Source organism: Protopterus annectens, chromosome 3.part1, assembly GCF_019279795.1.
Source record: "Protopterus annectens isolate FY-2018-M chromosome 3.part1, PAN1.0, whole genome shotgun sequence".
NCBI lineage: Eukaryota > Metazoa > Chordata > Ceratodontiformes > Protopteridae > Protopterus > Protopterus annectens.
In genome coordinates this window covers 1,304,422,663-1,304,450,139 of record NC_056732.1, presented here as the reverse complement: position 1 = coordinate 1,304,450,139, position 27,477 = coordinate 1,304,422,663, and the positions used below count along the sequence as shown (strand labels likewise).

At 42.8% G+C, this 27,477-nt stretch overlaps 1 protein-coding gene across 1 annotated transcript in view; it reads right to left on the bottom strand.

Moving 5' to 3' along the window:
* The window catches only part of TMEM67 (transmembrane protein 67), a 4,866,727-nt gene that overhangs the window by 1,687,247 nt on the left and 3,152,003 nt on the right, over positions 1-27,477 (bottom strand). Inside the window, exon 15 of the mRNA XM_044066290.1 lies at positions 8,913-9,011. Coding sequence (XP_043922225.1) covers positions 8,913-9,011 — 99 coding nt within the window. The remainder of the gene's footprint in view (positions 1-8,912; positions 9,012-27,477) is intronic.

Here is a 27,477-nt window from a genome sequence, read left to right as displayed (position 1 = left end):
GGTGACAGCAAATTGTACTAGCTTTAATGTGGTCTATTTGGCCACTTGAATTAAATGGCCTTCCTTTTATGTGGGTAAAACCACATGAAAATTAAAAGAACATATTATAGAACATAAGTCGGACATACGGAGGAACAATGAAAAAACGCGCTAAGTAAGCATATTTTGAACACTGACAGCAGTTATAGGCTTAAATTTTGAGTGATAGATGTAGTTTATAAATCTGCCATGGGAGGTGATTTGAACAATTTATAAGAGATTAAGTAGTATGAGTGGATACTAAGATAAACTGCAGATGCTCCACCTGGTCTTAATACTGCTGTAACCTTGAAACCTATTTTAGTAAAACTACAACATAGTAGATTTTAAAGTTTTTAAATTATTTTATACTGGTTAATTTTTTTTTTCTGATCGTAACAATATATATAGCATTGATACATATTTTATTTTTTAAATAGAAAGTTTTTTTATATGCATAATGTTTCGACTATCACATGATTGGCTGGCTGTAGTCATGTGGTAGAGTTGGCTCCTATTTAAATTCTAATGTCTTGATGTTAATTGTTTTTTAATATTGAAGAAGGGCGTAGATCCGAAAGCTTTGCTTTGTGAATAAATAAGTTTTCTTGACGTTGGACTTTTTTTCTGAATTATATATACCTTCCAGTTTTACAGCAAGAACTTTGGTTTACTTCATATATGTTTACAATAGCAACATTTACCTAAAACATAACAAGGAAATCAGTAACAATCTGGCAGTGATTCTTGCAGTAAAAAATTATACTACAGTTGTTTCTTTTAACTGCCCTGCTTACTTTAAAGGTGTGGATTTGGGAACTCATGATTTTTTCCCCCTGCAACCTCTATACACATCTTACATGACACGGAGAATGCACAGAACTGTTTAGATAATGTACTTAGTATACCCCATCCAGTATACAATTTAATTTTTAAACTCAAAATTGCTTAGCTTTAGGAAAAGAAGAAAAATCACATTCTTGTACTGAAACATGTATGGGGCAAAGACACAAGTCGTCATCCTTATACTTAGACTATTAGCTTTTTTAAATTCATAAACATTTTCTGACAAGGGTAAAGCAGCGAGTATTTTCAGACTCAGCTGAGACGTAAAACATACAGCAAGTAGGTATTAAACATGTATAAATATATAAAAGTAAAACAGAAAAACATTATACAAGATAAACATTAAGATCTAAATGCCTGCCAAATTACCTTCTAAATTCTGTTAAGTGTTAAATAATACTAAAAGGCATTCTCAGGCTTGTACCTTGCATAGCCACCATTTAATCTAAACAGTATCTATAAATGAAAATATATCCATTCAAAAATACAGACTTACTCTGAACAAACTGTATTCATAGCTCCAAGCTCGCTCTTATTTATTTGTAACAATAAAAAACGTTGTCAAGCCACTGCAAGTAGTTTTATTTCACAAAATCAAGCGCTCTCATCCGTATACTACTAGACTTCATCAGAATACAATAAAGCCAATTACAAGCCACTTTTTATTTTATCCCAATCCAAATTGCAACTTAACAAATCAAATTCACCAAAGAATAAAATTAATCAATCTCACAAAAAATCTTCCCAAACGGATTTAAAAATAAAGTGCACTAAAAAGACATTTACATATTAGAAAAAAAACGGGACTTTTACAGATCTTTAAAAACTGCCCTTAAAAGATTTTTTCTAAAACAAATTTGTTTCACAGCCTCTCTGAAAAACATTAACACACTATTGATAGATACCTTAACATTAAATCCCAGGATGCTGGGTGGCATTCAATTTAATTTGCCATAAAAAGAAGTTATGTACTCACTATAACGTTCCATGTTTGTAGTCCATCTCGCCCTTCATTCTTACTGATGAGATCGGAGCCGATCCTCGTCTCCGACTCGGTCTTTTTACAAGCTGAAAGTCTTCTAGTTGGCTCGTGGCTAGGTAGGTATCCCATAGTGCACCAGTACAATCCCCAGATCTTGTTTGCTGCTAACTAATGGAAATAAACAAAGAAAGAAGCCAATAATAAAAGGTCGCCAGTGAAATAAGAATAATTTTCTGTCTCCAGGTACTTCCAGGATGGGGGTAGGAAGGTGGGTTCTTAAGAATGAAGGGTGAGATGGACTACAAACATGGAACGTTATGGTGAGTACATAACTTCTTTATGTTCTGTAGTCCTATCTCACCTTCATTCTTACTGATGGGACAGCGTCCCTAGCACCTTATTCTTGGGTGGCTCAAGGAAAAATACTCCTGAGTACTGAGGAACCAAAGGATGCTCTACCCTGGAGATTAGATCCAATTTGTAATGAGTAATAAATGTGTGAGGGGGTAGCCCAAGTTGCTGCTGCACAGATATTATCAAGTGGGACCCTGGCTTGAAAGGCTGCAGAGCTAGACTGAGATCTCGTAGAACGAGCCTTGATTTTGAAAGGTAAAGGCCTACCCTTAAAGGTGTAAATGTAAGCTATACAGCTAGAGATCCAATTTGACAGGGTCACTTTGGAAACTGGCAAACCTGACCTGGATTCGGAGAAGGAAATAAATAATTGATCTGATTTCCTGAATTCCTTAGTCCGGTGCAAATAAAAACGTAATTGTCTATGGACATCCAACTGATGAAACCTGTATTCTGCTGCATTGGAATAACTTGGGAAGAACACCGGAAGTTCTATGGATTGATTCAAATTGGTATAGGAACAGACCTTGGGGACAAAGGAAGGATTAGTACGTAGAGATACTCTGTCTTTGTGAAAAATCAGGTAAGGGGGTTTTAAAGACAATGCTTGTAACTATGACACCCGTATGACAGATGTGATAGCCACCAAAAACAAAGTCTTCCAAGACAGAAATTTCAAAGGCGATGAATGAGAAGGCTAAAAGGGCGGAGACGTCAATTTGGATAACACAAAATTCAAATCCCATGAAGCAACAGGTTCTTGAAATGGGGGTCTTAAAGTGGCACCTTTGAGGAAGGTTTTGCACAGCCTATGTGACATCAGATTAGAATCTTGTATGCCTAGATGAAAATTAGAAATCACTGCCAATTGAACACTGATAGTGGCAGCCGCAGATCCCCGGTGAAAAAGCTCAGATAGGAATTCCAAAACCACTGGAAGGGAGGCAGTATAAGGGTCAACATTATTTTTCTCAGCCCAGATACAGAATCTCCTCCATTTACTGAAATATAGTCTCCTACTTCAGGGTTTATGAGAGGACGTTAGGATACGAGTCACGGAGGGTGAGAAGTCGTGAAGCCTGACTAGGGATGGAACTGGAGCAGCCAAGCTGTCAAATTGAGGGTGTGTAAAGCAGGATGAAGCGAGCCTGACATGTGCGTCAGGAGATCTGGCACTGGGTCCAGAATCAAAGGATCATCTAGGAGAAGAGGCCTGAGAAAAGGGAACAAAGCCTGATGAGGTCAGTAAGGAGCAATGAAGATCAGTTTGCTTCCCAGCTGTTTTGCTTTCTGAATAACCTTGGGTATGAGAGGAAAGGGGGGAAAAGCATACAGGAAACCCAGCGGCCAATCGTGAACGAGTGCGTCTCTTGGTGACTCCCCCGGAGGGGGGATGAGGAGAAGTAGCTGCTGCATTTGGCATTGATCGGGCTGGCAAAGAGATCGCAGCAAGACTGTCCCCATCTGTGGAAAATTTGCTCGATATTTCCTGTTTAAGAGACCACCGGCTGAGCTTGTCAGCTATCACATTGGTTGTCCCTGGAATGTGCGCTGGTACCAGAAAACATTGGGAAGATATCACCCATTTCCAAACTGAAATGGCCTCTCGACAGAGTGGGTATGATTTGGTTCCGCCCTGTTTGTTGATATACCATACTACTGACGTTGTCTGACTGTATCGCAATCGTCCCCAAGGGCAGAAGGTTGTGAAGTGCTTGCAACACCAGGAGCACCACCCTCATCTCTAGAACGCTGATATGCACATGAGCCTCGTGATCTTGCCATGTGCCTTGGACAGTACTGCCTAAATAATGCCCCCCCCCCCCACTCTGTGAGGCATCCGTGGTCACAGTGGCAATGGGTTGGCAAGGAACAAATGAAGAGCCTGTGGTAAACTGAATGGGTAGAGTCCACGAAATGAGGTCCTTCTTGCAAGAGTCTATCAGCAGTATGTGATGAGATAATGGTAGGTGCTGAAAGGACCATTGGGACGACAGCATCCACTGAAGAACCCTCATGTGTAGTCTGGCTAGCGATACTAGTAGTATGGTGGAAGCCATAGTCCCTAGAAGCTGCAGAACAGTCTTGGCCTTGACCTTTCATAGTGGGAGAAGACTTTGAATTTGAAGAACCAGATTCTGTGCCCTTTCTACTGGAAGACAAGCCAGCATGTCTACTGTGTCTATCTCTGCACCTATAAAAATCATAGATTGAGAGAGCAATAAGGCAGATTTTTCCCAGATGATATAAATTCCCAACTGGGTACAAAGTTGAATGACAGCGTACCTGGTCTGAAGTAGTAGATGCCTGGTGGGGGGCGGTCAAGAGCCAGTTGTCCAGATATGGAAACACCTGGAATCTTCGATGTCTCAGGTGAGCTGTCACTACTGCCATAAACTTGGTGAACACCCTGGGGGCTGTGGTGAGACCAAAGGGCAGAGCATGAAACTGGCAGTGACTGGCTCCCAGCCAGAAGCGTAGATGACTCTATGCCCTGTCCATTTTTATGTGGTAGTAAGTGTCTTGGAAGTCTATTGAGCACATCCAAGTGTCTTTCCCTAATAATGGGAGTATAGACTGCAGTGTCACCATCCGGAACTTGTCCTTTACTGATTTGTTCAATCTGCTGAGGTCCAAGATGGGTCTCCAGTCCCCTGTACGTTTCGGCACTAAAAATAATCTGGAGTAAGTTCCAGATCCTATTTGGTCTGCTGGGACGGTTTGGATTACTCTTTTTGCCAGAAACATTTTGACCTCCACAGTTGCCTGATCCCTGTGATTGGGTGGAACATCCAGGAACCTCTTGGGAACATAGGGTGGAAGAGAAAAGGGTATGACATAACCTCTGGTAATTCATTGTACCCACTTGTCTTGAGTGATACTTAGCCAGGCTTCTGGATACAAAGAAATGCGACCCCCAACCGGCTCCAGAGAAGCACAGTCGGGCCCCACATCAGGAGCGCTGGTAAGGCCAACCCTGAAATGAATCGCGGCCTCCCTGGTTTTGCGGTCCGCCCCTGCCTCTAGGGTGACGTCTACCATTTCATCCTCCTCCTCTGCCTCTGTAGGAGTCACCATCCTGTGCACCTTGGAAAAACCTCTGGGACTTCTTGAACCACATTTTACCACCCCTCTGACCCTTAGGGTACGGTCTAGAGGGGACAGTAAAACATACTCCCACGGCAGAGAGTGTTTTTCCTTTTTGCTTGCACCGGGTGTGTCCTTTACCTTGGGTCCAAACAATGAAGAACAGTCGAAGGGGGCGTTGGTAAATGTAGATGAACGGTTCCACAAAATTACACAAACGCATCCAGGAATGACATCTTAGGAAAATTCCTGAACCTGCTTCTCTACTCACTCCATTGACTGCATACGAGATAAGCCTTATGGACGAGTTGACACGAGAGTTCAAGGTGGACAACTGGCAGACACCTAGTCAGGGTCTCCCTCAGCACATGTACCTTGTAGAGAATTTCCTAGCTCCTTAAGGAGAGCTCTCTGAAGCCTTGTGAAGTGTGTAAGGTAGTTCAGCTATCTAAGAGTAAATGCCGCTGAAGAGAAGATACACTTCCCATATATGGCCATCGTTCGAGACTCCTTATTCGGCAGATGAACAGAAGTAGTTTCCGCTAGCTCCTTCTTAGTGGCCGCCGTCACCACCATGACATCTACGGGAACACCTTTAGATAAAAATTCCTTTTCTCTGGGTGCAGAAAGAAACGTATTTGGTCTCCTGGGGACTGGCACCACGGCATCAGGAGTATCCCACACCTTCCAACTAACTAGCTCCATCAGTTCATCAAAGGGTGGAGACACCCAAAAGGCTGAAGGTTGAGACCCGAAAGCCTTCAGGTACACTGACTCCACATCATAAGGGGTGACCAGTGAGCCAGCCACACCTCTGCTTAAGGATTTCCAGGATGTCTACGAAGGAGACATCATCAGAGGATGACATGGGGGACCCTTCTGACACCTCGAGGTCAGTGTCCGAGTTAAGAGACTCATCCTGGGAGTCTACATGCTTCCTCTTGTATGTTCTTTTCCGTGGAGGTCTCGGAAGACTGGGGGCCACCAGCCGGTGACTCCTGAGGCTGTGGGTCTCTGCTGTCCAGGGAGAGAGTAGGAGCTTATACAGAAGTAGGTGCCCTGGGGGGGGGTGTCACTACCCCTGGTAGGAGCTGATGATCGGACAGCACACACATTATCTCGAATGCCGACCTCTCCGGCTCCGAAGACCTCCTTGGCTCCGAGGAGACTGAGGATGCCATCGGTTCCAGAGCCATTAGCTCCGAGATAGACGTAGGATCTGAGCTCACCCTCGCTGACATGCCGAGAGGGAGGCTCGGAACCAAAGAGGTTCAGTTCCAGGCATCTCTATCAGGGCCAACCGAGGAGATTCAGCTCCTAGACACCAGAGACGGCACCAAAAGTGGAACTCTGCTCCGAAACAACCTCAGGGGGAGCTGGAACCGAGGGTTCCACCAGCGGTACCAAACACTCTGGCTCCAAAAGACCAGCAAGGCTTAGAGGAAGAATCACCGAAGGGGGGACGGAATCAAGTGGCCCCGGAACCAACTGGGTCGGAGCCAACAACAATTTAGGTAAGGCAGATGACTTCAGAAGTCTCAGAACTACCCTCTCCACATCTTCTTCCGATAAACTCCTGGAAGACCTGGAGGACAGAGTAGGAGAACGGGATTGCTGCAATATTGGTGACTTTAATGTAGGGGAGACCGGTAAAGGGTCCATAGACCGGCTCCGTTGAGTACTCTCAGTGGTTGGCTCTGAACTACTTGGCACCGACCCTGTAATCACAGTAGTACAACTCTCGATCGGCTCCGAACTCAGTGGGGCCGATGAGACAGTAAATTTGTCAGGCTTAGTAATTTTAAGAGACAGCTCCGAGACATCAGCTGGTGCCGGGGAGGGCCTCTTAGAGGACTTGGACTTTTCCTTTTTAGATCCCTGAGATCTAGCAGAGGAGGAAAAGCTAGCCAGATCTTCCACAAAAGAAGGTTTTAGGAGACCTTTCAGAATGAGCTTATTTTTTCGTTCTTGCAACAACCTAGCACTAAAAGAGTGGCAAAATAAGCAAGTTTCCTGTAACTGGATGGCCCCAAGACAGTAAACGCAGTTACTGTGGCCATCCGTTATGGACATCTTCTGTGAGCATTTTATGCATTTTTTAAAGCCATATGGTTTATGGTCCTTACTTTCCTTAGACATCTCACAGAAGATGAAGTCGCACACACGCACACACACACACACACACACACACACACACAAACACACACACACAGGGAGAAAGTGGGACAACTAGGTCCTCTAACTAAAACGGGCCTAGCCCTACAGGAACAGGCAAAGAAACACCTTGAGGACTAGGGTCCTCTAACTTAAACAGGCCTAGCCAGAGTAAGAAAAAAAGGAAAACTAGGTCCTCTAACTAAAACGGACTTAGGGGGTACAGAAAAGTAGAGAGACTCGCACACACACAAAACAGGAATACAGTCTAAACTGTGGAAAATACAAAAAACAAGGTCAACAGAACCTCGTTCTGTCTGCAACACTAATAACTGGCAATATCAGCAAGCAGAAGGCTCTGAAAAAAGTTATTACTTATAGCTATTTAACAAGCACACACAGCCTAAGTGCAAACGGCGCCTACAACTACTAATATCAAAATATGAACAGTAACATAAACCAAAAGAGAATTGGCACACACGATACCAAGTACTATAAAGACCAACTGTACTTAAAGAAATTGCACACAATGGCGCACTAATAAACGCTAACTATTCTAACTGCAAGACTACACTAACTTAGGGTTACCACCTGTCCCACTTTGCGAGGGAGAGTCCCTCTTTTGGCAGTTGCGTCCTGTGAAAAAAAATGAAAAAATGGCAAATGTCCTGAGATTTCAGGACAAAGGTAGTCCTTAAGTTTTCTTAAATAGTTGCATAAAACAGTTTTTTTTTATCTGTAACCCCTAAATGTTATAAGAAATAGCATAAGCAGCTCAAATGCTACAAGAATAAGCTTTTATTTTGGCAAAAAAAGTGAAGTTCTGTCCTTTGTACTGGCCATGGGTATGTTTTGTCCTGCAAAATCTGACATTTCTACAAAATATGTCCCACTTTGGGCATTTGAAAGGTGGCAACCCTACACTAACTATAACTATATAATGCTATAGAACGCTATCAAATGTAAAAAAGATTTATCCAAAGATTTTGAACAAATTTGCAAGACTTAGCCACGGCCAAGAAGCAGCACATCCAAACTCATCGACGCGGCAAACGAGATCTGGGGATTGTACTGGTGCACCATGGGATACCTAGCCACAAGCCAACTAGAAGACTTTCAGCTTGTAAAAAGGCCGAGTCGGAGCAGAGGATCGGCTCCGATCCCATCAATAAGAATGAAGGTGGGATAGGACTGCAAAACATTACTCTTTTTCTGACTAGGATTCCTAATCTCCTTCCCCTGATGTTTTGAGGAACTTTTTACAGTGCAAAAAACAAATACTTTTTAAAATCCCTGGATCTCATGCTGTGTTTAATAAAGGCCATTTCTCACATCCTTCATTTTTATAACATATACATGTTCATATATATTCTTGTTTATTTTTAAGTTGTTATTATTTCTGAGGTGCTCTGGTAATTTTTAAGACAAAATTACAAACAATGAATGCTAAATAAATACAACATTCACTTACTTTAAAAAATATAAGCCAGTAAATCCCAGTGCCAACTGTTACAACAAAGAAAACATTGGCCAAGTCTCCAGCATAGAAGAGCAGGAACTTCACAACTGTCTGAAAGAAAAAGAGAGAGAAAGCTGTAGCATGTAAATCTATGGCAGACAAACCTGAAAAATCAGATGCCAATAACTTTATTATATATATTATTTCTGAATTTCTGCCCCTGTGTGCTTTTCTCTTGAAGCTTTTGAACTGTCCTCACTGCCTCAAAGAATTTGACATGTTGAACCCAGTTTTTAAGATATTCATACAAATGGTTGCTAAGAAAATAACCTGTAACCATGCAAACATACTTCTCAACCATCCAGATTTTCACTTCATATTTTGGTCTGTTCCTCACAAAATCTATAATTTTCTGACAAATCACTGAGGATTGAAGTAACTAAATAATGACATACATTTGAGATCTTTCAGAAAATGCATGCTAACACGACTCCTGTTATTCTAGTACTAAGTTTAAGTGCAATGATTAAAATTTGTCCCTATTTTTGGGCCTTTGTACCCCCATTATTTTAGGCTTTGTCCAAATTTCTTGCGCAAAGAGGTTGAGAGGTATGCTTGCAAATCTTGTAGAGTTTGCATGCAAAACCTGGAAAAGTGACTGCTGTTCTTAATGAAGACAATGACAAAGAAAGCAATAGAAATTAATTTTAAAACAAACAAAACTGGATAAACCCCTGGAAAGCAATTGAAGTGAATGAAAGATACAATTTTGCCTTACCAGCTGAGCTATAAAGACGATTTTCTTTGATGGAACCCCTGGTTATCCCAAAAATCAGCTTTCAGCATATTTTGTCCAGGAATTTCCATGCACAGGGATGGATGCACATCTGTGAAAATGCAGACTGTGGCATCACAACTTACTGCATAAGTGTTACTGATCACCTTCACCCACAAATTTGCCCCCTTCTACCAGCAAGCAGCCTCATGCAAATTAAAAATATCAGTGAACATTTGACAGCCCCTCAGTGCTAACAGGTGATATACAAGTATATTCCTACCTTACTTACAGATACTTCAACAGACCAACTGGAAGCATCCCTACTCAGAATGGGAAAGAATTCCTAATCCTAAGTGAATGAGTGGTCCATCTTCATATATCAAATGATACAGCAAGAACATGTCTGCTGTATCTAACACACAATCCAAAATGGCTCCTAATGTCAGTGTGTGAGCTTTCCAAACCCAATTGAGGCAGCTGTGCTCCTCAGAGACCAACAAGTGAAACTAAGAATAAAAAAGCCAATTACACTAGTAGATCCTGGCAAATTCTTGATCAGAGTGCAGTAGAATTCTCAAACAGAACATTTTGGAAAAATGTTAACCTAAAAGATTAAAATAAAATTGTGGGCAATCCAACTGCATCTAACATGCAGGATTTTCCTTAACAAGTCCCACAGTCGGGCTGATTTAAACATAGTAAAATCAAGTGGCGGAAAAGGAGCCAAATAGCCACATTGTGACTAGCAAGAAGACTGGGTACTAAACAACATCAAGCCAAACAGTCAAGACTCTATGGCTAAAAAGAAAGGATCAAAGACCCAGGGCCCTGGAGACCAAGTATGTCAAGGGCACACCAAATAGGCACCAGATACAACTACACTTAGAAATACAGAAAAAAATCATAGCCTAGACCAGAAGCAGAAAATGGTTCACACAACTCAATTTTCTTCACAGGCAGGACAGAAGTGGACTTAAAACTCCACCACTCCTTGAGGAATAAAGTACAGTTGTGTACACTTACCGTAAATGTTAGAGTGTATTCACTGATGTAGTCATCACATTTGGGTTATCTGCCTGCAGGTAGCCCTCAGCCGGCCTGAATACCAGAGTCTTCAGATTTCTGTCTCGGCTGCTGTCGCTTCTTCCATGACAATAGGTGGACAGGGGTATAAAACATGCAGCCGACGCCATTACATCAGTTTTTCTTGCCCCCCCAAATGTCAGGTGCCCCCACAACAGGAAGCAATTATATGGTATGGTACACCCCTATCAAAAAGCAAATACACATGAAAAAATATATGTATACCAAACAAGAAGGAAAGGTAGAGATAAGAGAGGTTAGGGGGCTGGAGGGAGGGTAACCAGGACTGCAACAGTGAATACACTCGAACATCTACATTTATGTTAAGTGTACACAACTGTACTATGTTCTTCATGTTTCACTGTTGCAATCATCACATTTGGGTTGATTCCCAAAGCTAAGGAAGGGAGGAGGTAGTTAAAGAGCATTAGGGCCAGCTATTAAGCCCTGCAAGACTGCTGTGGCAAATCCAGCTCTGGATTTAGAAAAGATAGGCAGGTGGTAATGCATGGTGAAGTTATGTACAGAGCTCCAGGTAGCAGCTTCCAGGAAGTCCCTGGTAGGGACTCCTCTGAGAAATGCCATAGAAGTAGATACAGCCCTGGTGGAATGTGATCTTATCCCCTGTGGGGTAGGCTTTCCATGGTGCTTGTAGCAGAAACGAATGCAATGGGCTATCCATTTGGAAATGGTTTGCTTTGAAATGGCCTTCCCCTCTGCCCCTGCAGCAAAGCCAGCTAGCAGCTGGTCAGATTTTCTGAGAGGCTTAGCCCTGTCCAAATAGAATCTAAGTTGTCTGTGCACGTCCATAGAGTGCAGTATCCATTCCTCTTTGTTTTGTGGATTAGGAAAAAAAGTAGGCAAATGAATAGACTAGTTTAGGGCCACACTAGACACCACCTTGGGCATAAAGGAATGATTCGTCCTGAGGGAAACACTGTTCATATGGAAGATAATGAAGGGTTCCACTGCCATGAGGGCCTGTAATTCCGACACTCTTCTTGGTGAAGTGATGGCTTGAAGTAAGGCTGTTTTCCAAGAAAGGAATTTCAACTCTGCTGTTACAGCTGGCTCAAAGGGGGAAAGAGTGAGCTTTTCCAATACAAAATTAAGGTCCCAGGCTGGAGTGGGAGCTCTCCTGGGGGGGTGGGGGGTCTTAAATATTTGGCCCCTCTAAGGAATTGTTTTAGCAAGGGGTGAGAAAAGAGGGGTGGGCTAAGTATTATAATGTGCTGAAATGGCAGAGGCATGAATCTTAATTGACGAGAAGGATAGGACCTTGTGGAGCATTTCTTTTAAGTATTCTAGAATATGAGGTAGGCTGGACACCGTTGTGGCCATCCTCTGAGCCTGACTCCAGGAGCAGTATCATTTCCACTTTTTAGCATAAGATTTTCTGGTACTAGGCCTCCTTGCCTCCAGAATGACATCCCACAACTGTTTACTGAGGGATGCTAGTGGAGAGCTCATGGAATTAGCCAGGCTGCAAGGTTCAGGGTTTGAAGCTGAGGGTGCAGAATCTGGCCCGCCTGCTGGGACAGCAGGGAAGGGGTCTGAGGCAGGTGCCATGGTTGTAGCAGTATCAGACTGCGCAAGAGGGGGTACCAGTGCTGGCGTGGCCAGTCTGGTGCAATTAGAATTGTTCTTGGCTTGTCCTGTCTGATCTACAGTAGAACCTTCGAGAGGAGAGGCAGAGGGGGAAAGGCATAAACCGAGAGGCTTTCCCAGGTAAAGGATAGGGCATCCACTTTCCAAGCTTGACTGTGGGGAGTTCTGGTGCAGAATTTGTTCAATTTGTAGTTCTGAGGGGAGGCAAACAGGTCTACTTCTGGGGTCCCCCATTTGTTCCTCAAGAGGTTGAATGCTTTGGGTTCTAGTTTCCATTCATGTGGGTCCATAAATTTCGGCTTAAATAGTCTGCCAGTGAATTTAGTTTGCCCGGCAGGAATTGAGCTTGTAGGTGCACTTGGTAGCTCAAGGCTGTGCTCCACAGAGCCATGGCTAGTCTGCAGAGAGGGTAGGAGTGGGTTCCCTCTGCTTGTTTATGTACCACATAAGTGTGGTGTTGTCTGTCTTTACTAATAACTGTCCTGGGAGAATAAGGTCTTTGAAGCCTGTCAGAGCATTCTGTACAGCTAACATTTCTTTTTGGTTGATATGCAGGTGCATCTGTCTCGGGTTCCATTTGCCCTGAATGCACTGCCCTGCCATGTGAGCCCCCCCCCCATGCATAGTCTGATGCGTCTGTTGTTAGGGTTTGGGTGGCAGGGGTAGAGTGAAAGGGAATCCCTTGTTGTGGTAGCAGGCCTCTGCCCACCAAAGGAACTCTGTCCTTAGACAAGGAATAATAGGAATCATTGTTTCCAGGTCCTGAGAATGTTGACATCATAAACTTTTTAGATACCATTGGAGTTTCCTCATATGCAGTCTTGCATATGGAATTAGCAGAATGCAAGAGGGCATGAACCCCAGGGCTTGCAGTATTTTCCTTGCATATAACTGGGTTTTTGTGGCCAATAGTTTGAAGTAGGTTGTCAAATAAACTTGTTTCTCCGGAGTGAGGAATGCCATCTGGGAAGTTGTGTTCAAGCTCGCTCCCAGGAATACAATCTGTTGACAGGGTACTAGGTGAGCTTTCTTTTCGTTGATGGTGCACCCCAGTGAGGATAGAAGTTTCTTTACAAATGCCAGGTGGTGTAAAAGCAAGTCCTGGCTTTCTGCCTGAATCAGACAATCGTCCAGGTATGGGTAAATATGAATATTTCTCTGCCTGCAAAATGCAATGGCTGGAGCTAGACACTTTGTGAACACCCTGGGTGCAGTAGATAAGCCAAAGGGAAGTGCAGAGAACTGAAAGTGCATGGAGCCCGCCCTGAAACGTAGGTATTGTCTGCAGGATTCTCTTATTGGGATGTGCAGGTAAGCTTCCTTTAAGTCTAGAGTTGCCAGCCAGGCATCGTTGGCTAACATAAAAAGAAGCTGTTGAAGAGTTAGCATTTTGAATTTTGGAACCACCAGAAAGGTGTTGAGAATAGAGAGGTCCAGGATTGGATGCCAGGAGTTTTCTTTTCTGGGTACCAGAAACCGTCTTGAATAAAAACCTTGTCCCCTTAGATCTGCTGGGACAGGTTGAACTGCCCTGATACTGATATTGATTTGATACTGATTGATTTGGGGGGAGGTCTGGCCAACCATTTGGGGTTGGTAGTGTGTGGAAGTGGAATCTGTATCCTCGGGGAAACTATGTTCAAAGCCCACTTGTCCTGGGTAATGAGTTCCCAGTTTTTTGCATGCAGGGCGAGCTTTCCTCCTAAGGGAGCAAGTAGTTGAGCAGGGCTTGGAAGTGTTAAGGTTAAGTCACTGTGCCATTTTTCTGTAGGGCGGGCCTTACTACTCCCTGCTTTGGAAGTGGGAGCCCCCCACTGCTTAGATCTGTACGTAGCCTGAGACTGAAGTCTTGGTGGTCTACTGTTCCTGGATTTGGACTGAGAAGGCCTGGAAGGGACTGGAAAGGACCAGTTCTTTGAAGGCCAATGCCTACTGAATCTGGGAGGCTGTACTTGTAGAAAATCTTTAACGGTTTGCATAGATTTAGCTTTTTCCTCCATCTTTTTGAGGACTTCCTCTGCTTTGTTGCCAAAAAGGTGGTCTTGGTTTAAGGGTGCATCCAGTAATTTAGCTTTAATGTGATCTGGCAGGTTTTGTTCCTTAAGCCAAGCATGCCTTCTAAGTGTGACAGCAGCCCTGCAAGATGCTTCTAAAGCATCAAAACTACATTACAAAGTATGTTTACCAACTTGTTCTGCAGAATGCATTAAATCTTGCAAGTCTTTGTGTTCAGCACAGTCAGGAATCAACACCATTTTCTGTTTAAGTAGTCCCATAATATGCTGCTGATACTTTAACGTATGAAACTGGCAATTTAAAGCCCTAATGGCCAAAGTAGCAGAAGTGTAAACCTTCTTACCCAATCTGTCTAAAGCTCTAGAATCTCTATCAGAAGGGGTAGGGTTTTTTGGCAGCAGTAGCCTTAATGCCTTTTGGTCCTTGGGAAATGGTCTCTGGATTTGCAGTAGGATTCTTAAAGAGGAACTTGTAAGAGTCGGGTACTTTGTAGTAGCCGTCAGCTTTTCTGGGAGCTGGAGGTAAAGTGTCTGGGGTAAGGCTAGATTCCAAGAAAACATCATCTACAATAGCCAGAACAGGAGGGATAGCTAGAGGCCTGTGTTGAGGCAGGAGTAAGAATTCCCTAAGTCTCTTTTTGGACTCAAGCCCTGGCTTTCCCAGCGGAAATGCTCCCTAAGGGTATGCAAAGTTTCACCAAAAGAAAAATCTTCTGGAGGAGAAGCAGAGGGAATGGAATCTTCTGCATCAAAATTCTCATAAGTAGATAATGGCAAATCCTGGTAATCTGAAGGAGCAGAGATATCAGATTCCTGATCAGAAGAATCAGAAAGAAAATTGGTTCTAGGTCTGTTAGAGGGAGAAGGCGGACTTCCCCTAAATTAGGTAATAAGGTCTTCAGTCATTCTAAGCATTTGTTTTTGAAGCTTATGGGCCTGAGTCATCGGTTTGGTCATTGGTTTTCTAGGCATAGTAAGAGTTTTAGGCCTCAGGAATTCAGTACTTCTGGTAGGAAACGATGCTGTCGGTTTAATATGAAAGTCTGTAAGCCTGAATACACCCTCAGAAGCCGGTGCCTGCACAGTGGCTCCGGACCCATCCAAGGTAAGAGACATCCGCAGGTTCCATAGTCGAAGAAGCATCTCACGGCATACCGGACTACAAATGGGTCTCAGTAGAGGCCTGCGAATCAGTAGTAGCGGGTATCAGGCGCTGCGGAAGTGCCTCACTGAGTACCGTCGGACTGGCGACTAGCTTAACGGAAGCGTCGTTGGCAGTTTTGGACCTATGCAGTCTATTTCTGTCTTTAACCTTACGTTTTTTCGGAAGATCGGTAGTCGGACGGCTAAACGAAGCCATTTCGAGTACGGAGATCGAGAACGAAAGTATTTAGCTACAAAAATATCCAGACGATGAATAGTTCGGGCGTTGAACAAGGCACAAAACCGACAGTGAGGGACGTCGTGGTCTGGGTCTAAACAGATGACGCAGTAAGAATTAAAATCTCTATGAGGTATTTGCTTTCCAAAGGCAAGACAATTGTTAATTTTTTCTGACATTGGTTAGAGCAAGAAAAAAGGATCCCCAACGGGGTACTTATCTTTTTTTGAAGACTTCGGGTCTGAAACTCGAAAATGAAAATTTCAGGAGTCGGCTGACAGTCACTTGCGAACTGCTTCTGCTTCGGGCACCGCACGGCAAGAAAGACTGATGTAATGGTGTCAGCTGCATGTTTTATGCCCCTGACTACCTGATGTCATGGAAGAAGCAACAGCATCCGACGCAGAAATCCGAAGACTCTGGTATTCAGGCCGGCTGAGGGCTACCTGCAGGTAGATAACCCAAATGTGATGACTGCAACAGTGAAACACAAAGGACATCTACAGTCTTAGTTGAAGCAAGTGTCTCTGGTGAAGTACCCATCTCCACAGGAATCACAGGAATATTCAAGGCAAATGATTTTTGCAACCATTACTCCTTGCCATCACCACCCTAGATTGCATCTCCCCTCTCCAGGAAGTCTATGCCAATCAAGCCTGGGATGAATTTATGAATACTCATCTAATTAACCAGATCATGTTTGGAAAAAGAGTGTGTATCACACTGCTTGAAATGCAGGGGGAGTTTATTCCAGGGGAGGGAGGTGCATGGAGACCTACATCAGAATTTTGGCAACTGACTGCAGTGACTAGAGGTAACAAGATCTATCTGAGGTGTTCAACACAACTCGGTCAATTTATGGAAGACCCCCCCCTCCCCCATTTAGTTTCCATTCATGATGGTCTGTCCTGGTTCTGCTCAGCTTTGCTAAGATGAAATGTCAGATGCTGCAAAGTGAGACTGTGTTGAAAAGCAATATCCCACTCTACTATCGCTAGTCTGCACAGAATAAGATCTAGTTCTCCCCTGTTTGCTTATGCACCACATCACTGTGGTGCTATCTGTAAACAACTGTAACAATCCAGGGAACTACAAATGATCAAGAGTGTTGAGAGCATTTAAGACAGCTAAAATTTCTTTTATGTTTGTGTGCTTAGATCTATCTTTTCTGTCCCAAAGCTCCTGCACTTTTATCCCATAGACACTGCTCCGCAAGCAAAGTCTGAGGCGTCTGTTGTTAGAGACTGTACTGGCACTGGAAAGGAAATAAGAGACCTCAATTTAGGTAAAATTAGTCTTTCCACCAAAGAATCTTTCTTCTCACAAACCCCAAAACTGGAATCTGTCCGAGGATGCTAATGTTGGAACCATACCATCTTTAGATACCACTGAATTTTTCTTATGTGGAGTCTTGCTATAGGAACCATGAGACCATAGATGCATTGAATCATAGTATCCCCTAAGAAATTTCCTTGCTGAGGCCTTGGTTTGATTAGAAAAACTGAAAAGCATACATCTAAATGCAGATCTTTTTTTTTTTTTTCTTAAGGGGAAAAAGCTCTTTGAACTGAGATATCTAGGAGACACCCAGGAAAAAAATCATGCAAGGAGGAGTTAAAGAAGACTTTTTAATGTTCTCATGAAATCACAGTCTATGCAGATTTCCCACCCATGTGAGAGAATCCTGACAGTTTGTAATAGACTCTGCTAAGATAAGCAAGTTATCTAAATAAGGAAAAATGTGAATACCTTGCAATCTGCAATAGGCTATCAGTGGAGCTACGCATTTTGTAAACACTCTTGTAGCTGTAATGCAGAGAATTTAAAGTGACACCCAGACATAAAAAATCTTAAGAAATGTCTGAAATCTGGAGCTATAGGATTGCAATGATAAGCAACTTTTAAATCAAAGATCAGCAGAAAATTTAAATGGGGAATAAGAAAGAGTAGGCTGTGAAGACATAACATTTTGAAGGTGGGCACTATCACAAGCTAGTTTAAATAGGAAAACAGCAGAACTTGCACCAAAGAAGCTTCTGTTGTTGGCATCAAAAAGGTTCATCCATAAAAACCTTCTCCTATCTGATGAGAAGGTAAAACTTCTATCATCCCGAGTCAGCAGATGTTGAATGACAGGAGGGAGAAAAATGTTTGATCTGGTAGATGAGGAGGAATTCCTTGAAGAGGAGGGAGAAATTCCCATGGCCATCTGTATAGATGTTGAATCACTTTTATAACCCATTTGTCTGAAACTATCAGTTGCCAAAGAGAGAAAAGTTGGACTTAGATTTTTTGGAAGGATTAAAAACTTGAAAAGGTTTAGGGGATTCTATGGTTAGTCATTCAGGCTTGTCAGACTGTCTTCTATTCTGGGGGATTCACCTTTTCTTCTTAGAACCCCCATGCCACTGCTTCTTAAAATCTACTTACTAGCAGCTTGTTTTGTCTGCTTATTTTGCTTTTTATAAAAGGTTATAAGGGCACATTTATCCCCTTGGCAAACATGGAAGAGTAAGGCTGAAAAATCTGAAAAATTCAGCTGCCTCTTTCCTTATACTTTTAAAAGGACATCTGCAGCAGATGGTCAAAAGACTACATCTTGTTTACGGAAAAACTCAAAAAATCATCCTCAGGCATGTTTTGAGTATACAACCAAGTAAAACTCATCATAATAGCTCCAGTAACAGCAGCCCTGGAAGTGGCATCAGTTGAATCTTAAGCACATTCTCACAGAGTGGGTAGCCACTTGAGACACAAAAGCAATAAAATTATACAAAGATGCTTCTTCCTCAGATGATGGGAAAAGATGCCACAACATTCCTCATGCTCTCAAAACACACAATAATGAACTTTAAAATATGATCCTGACAAATGAGAATTGTAAAATAAGTGTTGCAGAAGAATACACTTTCCCCGAGATCTAGCCAAAACATTCCAATCCTTGTCAGAAGGGGAGAGATTAGTCTTAACTAGATGTGTAACAGAGCTCATTTTACAAAAAACACCCTGGGTCTGATCTGAGGTTAGAATATAAAAGAAATTATAGGAATGAGGAACTTTATACAATCTTTCTGCTCTCTTGGCCCGCAGGCTGGCTGTCAGGCAACTTACTGTCTTGTAAGAAGTACATCATCCAATGCTGGTACAACAGGAGAAGCTTGGGTAGGTTCAGATAATTCCAGTTTCAGTAAATCATGATGATATTTCATAAAAGAAAATGGAATATCATTACATTCCCACTGAAACAACAGATTCATTCTGAAAAATGTTTCAGAAAAAGAGAATCTTTCCCAGGGACTGTCACAACCCACACTTTCCTATGAATTAGACTCAGAAACCTGAGGAGAGAAAAAAAAAACAGAAGTTGTCCCTTCAGAGCTAGATCATGGTGAAATGGAGCCCTAGGCAGGGGGATGGACCAGGCTCCCCTCTCCCACAGTTACTCTGGTATTCCATTACTTGCCCCCCCCCCCCAGTTACTATAAACACTGTTCAAAACTGTTAGTGTGCATACTATTTTTTCTTTAATTTTGAAATGAAGGCAGAAATATGGATTTCATTTAAAAATGTTAATTTAAATATATTTTGTTGACCAGGTTAGTCCCACTAGGCTAGTAGCATCGTTTCAGGGAAGACCCTTGCTTGTATTTATACTACTAGAGGAAATTTGGCTAGGGCATTGGGGAAATTCCCCCTACTCTTTTCAAGAGTTCAGGTGGATGTAAAAGATCTCACAGCACAGACAAATGGGGCCTCAGTTTAACATCTCATATAAAGGAAGACACACTCAAGGGCATGTACCCCCCCCCCTTTAAAATGCACTGCAGTACCAGCAATCTATATACATGGTGTGGAAGTAGAACTGACATCCTTCTGCACCAAAGGCAATTATGCTACTTATAGCACAAACACTGACAGCCATTTGCTAAATAAAACAGTTGCGCATTGAAAACAGGCTTAGCTTGAGGAACAGTAAGCCTCTCTTCCCTTGAAGCTCACATTCCTTGAAAATGCAGCCTTGTAGTTTTTAACATTTTTCCATCAAGTAGTGAAACAAAATAAATGAACCTATAAAATGCAAAAATACCCATTTCAGCACATTTCAATCAACTCTGTCTACTCAGCGAGTTGGTGTAGAGGATTAAGGCTCTTGTTTCCTGTAGCCAAGGTACAAGGTCTGAGCCTAAGCAAGTTAATTAATTAACCTGTCATCCCTAACTAGGGCATTTTACACACACACGCACACACACACACACACACACACACACACACACACACACACACACACCTCCCTTAGCACTGTTCATCAACACATCTCACAGAGTATTTGCTAAGAAGGAATGCTCACTGCTTAAATTGAGAAGTTAGTGTTCTGCTCTTTCATCTATGTTAGCACCATTTGTGTAAAGAGAAGTAATGCTAAAGTTCCAATGTGTGCTGGGTTCCACTATCCTTGGTCTATGGTAGCACTCTTACAATGATGAAATTCCACTCACTGCTGTGCGTATGCCATACTAAAGGCACACACACAGACCACGGATGCTGAGCCCTTAAAGAAGAAATGTAAAATTTTATTTTAATTGTTTAATTAAAAATTAAATGCGATGGCAGCCCCCACCAGGCGTTAGGCAATTGCCTAGGTAGCCTAGTGCTGGATCTGCCTCAGTGTCCCTTCACAATCATTTTGTGGTTCAAAATCTTGAACCTCCTCAGAAAATTAAGAATCCTTTTTTTTTTTCTTTTACCAGAACTGGATGGGACAAGAACCTGAATTAAACCATTAACTAAGCCCAATAAATATTTTGACAGGAGAATATGAAGAAGCACACATACTTTTGACAAGCAAAGTCTCCCTAGGTACAGGCATTCCAGTCTAGCTAGGCAGAGAGTTACTCCTTGCTACTTCCTCCAAGGCCGACAACAACAGTTTTCCCTTGCCCACCAAGGGCACTCCAACAGCTGCAGAGCAATGAGCAGTCACAGTGAAGATTCTTCAGGATTTTCTTAACAAAAAGTTACTAAGCATAATCATCCTGAACTAATAAACCAGGTCAATGGTGGCTGAAGGGACTAAACCAGTGGGAGACAAAAAGAAGATGTGAGGAACCAGAACTGGTCGTTGTAGTCACCCACTGGTGGCTGAGGCACTTTATCAGCCTGTTGCGATGGCAAAGCTGCTTTTTTTTTTTTTTGTGACATGAAGAACATGGGAACCAGTAGGTTGGACCACAATAATGCTGAGAGATGCCTGAATCCCTGGGGAAGCCTAGCAATAGTAGTTGGTAAAATAGGTTAGCAGTACAAAAGTTCATTGTGACTTTTGGTGGAAAAAGTGAAAGTACTTTAAACACTTACCCAGCTTCCAAAAGTAAAATAACAACTTTTTTAGGGAAAATATAGTTTTAATTTGTTTTTAACAACTTTTTTTTCCTAATAAAAATAAAAAGTAATGTTCATAAATAAAATTTTATGAAAGTCACGTGACAGTCTACATTTTTTTTTGTAAGAAAAAAAAAGTTCAGTTTCTGTCAGTTTTAAAAAATGAACATTTTCCCCCACACAAGAAACTTAAAGGAACTTATCTACACAGCAACGTTAGGTGTTAGTTAACCATTGATCCTCAAAAGCCCACAAAAATAGTGCTCTTATGTGGCAGGAAAGCTCTGAAGGGTCTGGCACCAAAAAGTACAGTTGTGTACACTTGCCATAAATGTAGATGTTCGAGTGTATTCACTGTTGCAGTCATCACACTTGGGTTATCTGCCTGCAGGTAAGCCCTCAATCGGGCTGAATACCAGAGTCTTGGGATTTCTGCGTTGGATGCTGTCGCCTCTTCCATGACATCAAGCTGTCAGGGGTATAAAATTTATTTATTTATTTATTTTACATTTGTTAACCGGGATAGTCCGACTGGATATATGTCCATTTTTAGCGGAGGCCCGGGGAGAAAAGCTCCAACAATAACAAACAAGAAAAAGACAATATACAAAAAGACAATGTACAAAAAACAAAACAAATTTTTTTTTTTTTAGCAAGGAGTCAAGAGTTATCATGAGGAGTAGTGACAAAATAATCATAAGATACCATCAAGTGAGGTAGGAAAAAGTAGCAGTTGCGAAGGGTGATCGTTGTGGATAGACCATGGATTAGCCAGGTTTGGTACAGTAGCAGGTCCATTTTGACCCCAGGCATTGTTTGAGCTTGGCTTTGAAATGATTTATAGAAGAAAGTGAGGTAATCTCAGGGGGTAGATGGTTCCAAGATCTACCTAGAGAGTTAGAAAGGAGAGAGTCACCGGCTAGGTTATTAGTTTTGTAAGTCTGGATGAGGACTCTGTTAGAGGAACACAGTGGTCGTGAGTTGTGATACAGGGTGACTAGGTTTTTGAGTGCAGGGGTGTTTTCAGGGTTGTATATGATTTTGTGGGCCAAAATCAGTTGGTTGTAGAGCAGTAGACTAGGTAGTTCGAGCCAACCTAGCTGGGTTAGGTTGATGCAGTGATGTGTCCTAAAGGGGAGCCCAGTGGCAAATCTGGCTATGTGATTATAACGGGTAGTGATCTTATTTAGAATTGTCTTGTTGTTGTTTAGAAGAAGAGGGGATGCGCATAGGAGAGTAGAGAGAAGGTGAGATCGAGCAATGGCTACCTTGGCTGGGGGAGTCAGAAAGTTTTTTATTCTATACAGGGATCCTAGTTTTTTACTGATGGCTTTGATCAATTCGTTAACGTGTAGGTCAAATTTTAAGTTGTTGTCAATAATGACCCCTAGAAATTTAGTAGATGGGTCAGGTGAGATGATTGTGCCATCCTTAGATTTAATTGTAATGTTTATGGGGCAGGACCTTTGTGTTGGTAGGAATATTAGCATTTTAGTCTTTTTGGAATTTAATATCAAGCGGCGGTTGGACAGCCAGTTTTCTATTGTGTTAAAGGTAGTCTGGATAATTAGCTGTAACTCTGAAGAGGATGTAGCAGAGCAAATAAGTGTAGAGTCATCTGCATATTGGATGCAGTTAACTTTAGGTATGACAGTGTGCAAATCGTTGATAAAAATGGAGAATAGTAGAGGGCCTAATATAGAGCCTTCTGGAACACCCAGGGTATTAGGTAACAGAGTGGAACGTTTATTTTGCCAAATTAAGGCCTGTTGTCTACCACTTAGGTAGGAAACAAACCATTGTAGTGCTTTTAGATCTAGACAGAGTGATTGTAGGGTGTGGATTAATAGTTCATGATCCACCATATCAAAAGCTTTGGACAGGTCCAGGAATAGAGCTGAAGAGATATGGTTATTGTTACGATAATAATTTATGCTATTTGAGAAGACTAAGAGGGCTGTAGTGGTACTATGGTGGGGTCTGAAGCCATGCTGTGCATCTACCAGGAGATGGTTGTTTATTAGGTGGTACATGAATTGTTTTTGAATACATTTCTCCATAATTTTAGCTAGAGGAGAGAGTATGGCTATGGGCCTGTAGTTAGAGAGTTCAGTAGAACTACCCCCTTTATGGAGAGGAATGATGTAGGATATCTTCCAGATATTAGGAATTTTAGCTTCTTTTAAGGTGCGGTTGAGAAGTAATGAGACTGGATAGGCAATGGCATCAGCTGACTTTTGTAGGTATTCAGCTGGAAGATGGTCAGCTGAGAGGGTGGTAGGTTTAAGTTTTCTAAGTAAGGTGCGGATAAGTGATGTTGCAATTGGTTGGAAGCTAAATAGTGGTAAATTTTTTGGGGTGGAATTATGTTTATTATTATAAAACATGCAGCTGATGCCATTACATCAGTTTTTTTTGCCCCAGATGTCAAGAGCCCCCAAAATAGGAAGCAATTACATGGTGTGGAACACCTTCAGTAAAAAGTAAATACCGTTGCCTTAAGATATGGCCAAAAAGAGGAGAGGTAGAAAAAATAGAAAAGTCAGGGGGCTGGAAGGAGTGTAACCAGGACTGCAACAGTGAATACACTTGAACATCTACATTTATGGTAAGTATACACAACTGTACTATGTTCTTCGTGTTTCACTGTTGCAGTCATCAGACTTGGGTTGATTTCCAAAGCTGAGGAAGGGTGGAGGCAGTCAAGAAGTACTGGGGCTGGCTAGCAGGCCTTGTAAGACTGCTGTGGCAAATCCAGCTCTGGATTTAGAAAAGATAGGTAAGTGGTGATGATTGGTGAAGGTGTGTACAGAACTCCAGGTTGCAGCTTCCAGGATGTCCCTGGTAGGGACTCACCTGAGAAATGCTGTAGAGGTTGAGGTAGCCCTAGTGGAATGAGTTCTGATCCCCTGTGGGATAGGTTTTTCCATGGTGTTTGTTGCAGAAATGGATGTAGTGTGCTATCCATTTGGAAATTGTTTGCTTTGAAATGGCCTTGCCCTCAGCCCCTGTATCAAAGCTGACTAGCAGCTGGTCAGATTTTCTGAAAGGTTTAGTTATGTCAGGGTAGAACCTGACATGTCCATGTCCAAGTAGAACCTGACATGTCTGTGCACGTCCAAGGAGTGCAGAATCCTTTCCCCTTTATTCTGATAAATGGATGGATTGGTTTAAAGCCACACTGGATACCCCCTTGGGCATAAATGATGGGTTAGTCCTGGGGGAAACCCTGTCCGCATGGAAAATAATGAAGGGTTCCACTGCTATTTGTGCCTGTAACTCCGACACTCTTCTTGCTGAAGTGATGGCTAGAAGTAAGGCTGTTTTCCAGGAGAGGAATTTTAACTCTGCTGCAGCAGCAGGCACAAAAGGGGTAAGCATGAGCTTCTCTAGTACAAAGTTAAGGTTCCAGGCAGGGGTGGGAGCTCTCCTCGGGGGCCTTAAATTGTTAGCTCCTCTCAGGAACTGTTTGATGAGAGGGTGAGAAAATAGAGGTGGCTCAGAAATGTAATGAGCTGAGATGGCAGAGGCATGAATTTTAATTGATGAGAAGGATAAGCGTTTGTGGAGTAGCTCTGCTAGGCAATCTAGGATTTGAGGTAAGGTGGGCACAGCTGTGTCCTTTTGCTGAGACTGGCTCCAAGAACAATATCTTTTCCACTTTTCTGGATAGGATTTTCTAGCACTAGGCCTTCTGGCCTCAAGGATGACATCCAGCACCTGTTTGCTAAGGGTTGCTGGTGGTGTATTCAGGGGATAAGCCTGGCTCTGCAAGATTCAGAGTTTGCAGCTGTGGATGCAAAATCTGTCCCTCCTGCTGGAACAGCAGGGAGGGGTTCTGATGTAGGTGCCAAGGTGGCACTGCTGTCAGACTGCACAGGAATGGGTACAAGTGCTGGCGTGGCCAGTCTGGGGCAATAAGGATTGTCCTTGGCCTGTCCTGTTTGATCTTGAGTAGTACCTTTGATAGGAGGGGCAGAGGAGGAAAGGCATAAATTGAGAGGTTTTCCCATGTAAAGGATAGGGCATCCACTTTCCACACTTGGCTGTGTGGATTTCTGGTGCAAAATTTGCTCAATTGATGGTTTTGGGGGAAGGCAAAGAGGTCCACCTGTGGAGTCTCCCACCTGCGGATTAGAAGTTTGAATGAGTTGGGTTCCAGCTTCCATTCGTGTGGGTCCAGTATATTTCTGCTTAAGTCGTCTGCCAGTGAATTTTGTTTGCCTGGCAGGAATTGAGCTTGCAGGTGCACTTGGTTGCTCAAAGCTATGTTCCACAGGGCCATGGCTAACCTGGAGAGTGGGTAGGCATGAGTTCCCCCCTGCTTGTTTATGTACCACATAACTGTGGTGTTGTCTGTCTTTATCAGGAGTTGTTCTGGAAGAATAAGGTATCTGAAGTCTGTCAGAACATTCTGTACAGCTAACATTTCGTTTTGATTGATATGCAGGGGAATTTGTCCTGGGAGTCATTTGCCTTTAATGCATTTGCCTGCTATGTGAGCACCCCAATGCATAGTCTGATGCGTCTGTTCTCAGGGTTTGGGCGGTGAGGGCTTGAGTGAAAGGAAGTCCCTTATTGTGGTTGCATGCCTCTGCCCACCAAAAGAACTCTGCCTTTAGACAAGAATGATAGGAATCAGCGTTTCCAGGTGCTGAGAATGTCGACACCAGAGACTCTAAGTACCACTGAAGTTTCCTCATATGCAGTCTTGCATATGGAATTAGTAGAATGCATGAGGCCATGAACCCTAGGGCTTGCAGTATTTTTCTTGCAGATAGTTGGCTTTTGGTGGCCATTAGTTTGAAGTAGCTTGTCAAATAAACCTGTTTTTCTAGAGTGAGGAATGCCATTTGGGAAGTTGTGTTCAAGCTTGCTTCCAGGAATACAGTTATTTGGCTGGGCACCAGTTGTGATTTCTTTCCGTTGATGGTGTACCCCAGAGAAGTTAGAAATTACAAATGCCAGGTGTTGAAGTAGCAAATCCTGACTGTCTGCCTGAATCAGGCAATCGTCCAAGTATGGGTAAATTTTAATATTTCGCTGCCTACAGCATGCAATGGCTGGAGCCAGGCACTTTGTGAAAACCCTGGGTGCAGTAGATAAGCCAAAGGGAAGTGCATAGTACTGATAGTGCTTAGAGTCTGCCCTGAAACGTAAACATTTCCTGCAAGATTCCCTTATGGGGATGTGCAGATAAGCTTCGAAGTCTAGGGTGACTAGCCAGGCGTTCTTGGCTAGCATAGGAAGAAGCTGTTGCAGAGACAGCATTTTGAATTTTGGGACCACAACAGGAAGGTGTTGAAAAATGACATATCTAGAATAGGGTGCCAACAGCCCTCTTTTCTGGGCACTAGGAACAGTCTGGAGTAGAAACCCTGTCCCCTTTGCTCTATCGGCACAGGTTGAATAGCCCTGATACTGAGAAGAGAAAGTACTTTCGTTTGGGTCTCTGCCAACTGGTTTGGAGGAAAGTCTGGCAATCCGCTTGGGGTTGGCAGCAAGTGGAAGTAGAATATGTATCCCTGGGATACAATGTTTAGGACCCATCGGTCCTGGGTAATGGACATCTAGTGTTTTTGCATGTAGGGCGAGTTTTCCTCCTAGGGGTGCAAGTTCTTGGGCCTTGCTGGGAAGGAAGATAGACAAGTCATTGTGAACTTTTTCCATAAGGGGTGGCTTACCACTTCCTGTTTTAGAGGTGGGAGCACTCCATTGTTTAGATCTCTGCACACCCTGAGACTGTAGTGTTGGTGGCCTGTTGCCCCTGGGTTTGGACTTTGAATGCCTGGGAGGGACTGGAAAGGACCAGTTTTTAGAAGACCAATGCCTACTGAATCTAGGTGGCTGCACCTGTAAGAAACTAACAGTTTGCATAGATTTAGCTTTTTCCTCCACCTTTTTAAGAACAACTTCTGCTTTTGTGCCAAACAAACGTTCCTGGTTTAATGGAGGATCTAGTAATTTTGCTTTGACATGGTCTGGCAAGATTTGCTCCTTCAGCCAAGCATGCCTTCTCAGTACAGACCCAGTGAAAGCAGCCCTGCAAGATGCTTCTAAAGCATCAAAACCAAACTGCAAAGTATGTTTACTAATTTGGTTTGCAGAATGCATTAACTCTTGTAAATCTTTATTTTCTGTACAATCTGGAAGCAACAACATTTTTTGTTTAATTAGTTCCATAATATGCTGCTGGTACTTCAACATGTGAAAATGGCAATTCAAAGACCTGATGGCAAGATTTGCAGAGGTATAAACCTTCTTACCCCATCTGTCTAAAGCTCTAGAATCCCTGTCCGAAGGGGTAGGGTTTTTGGTTGTAGTAGCCTTAAT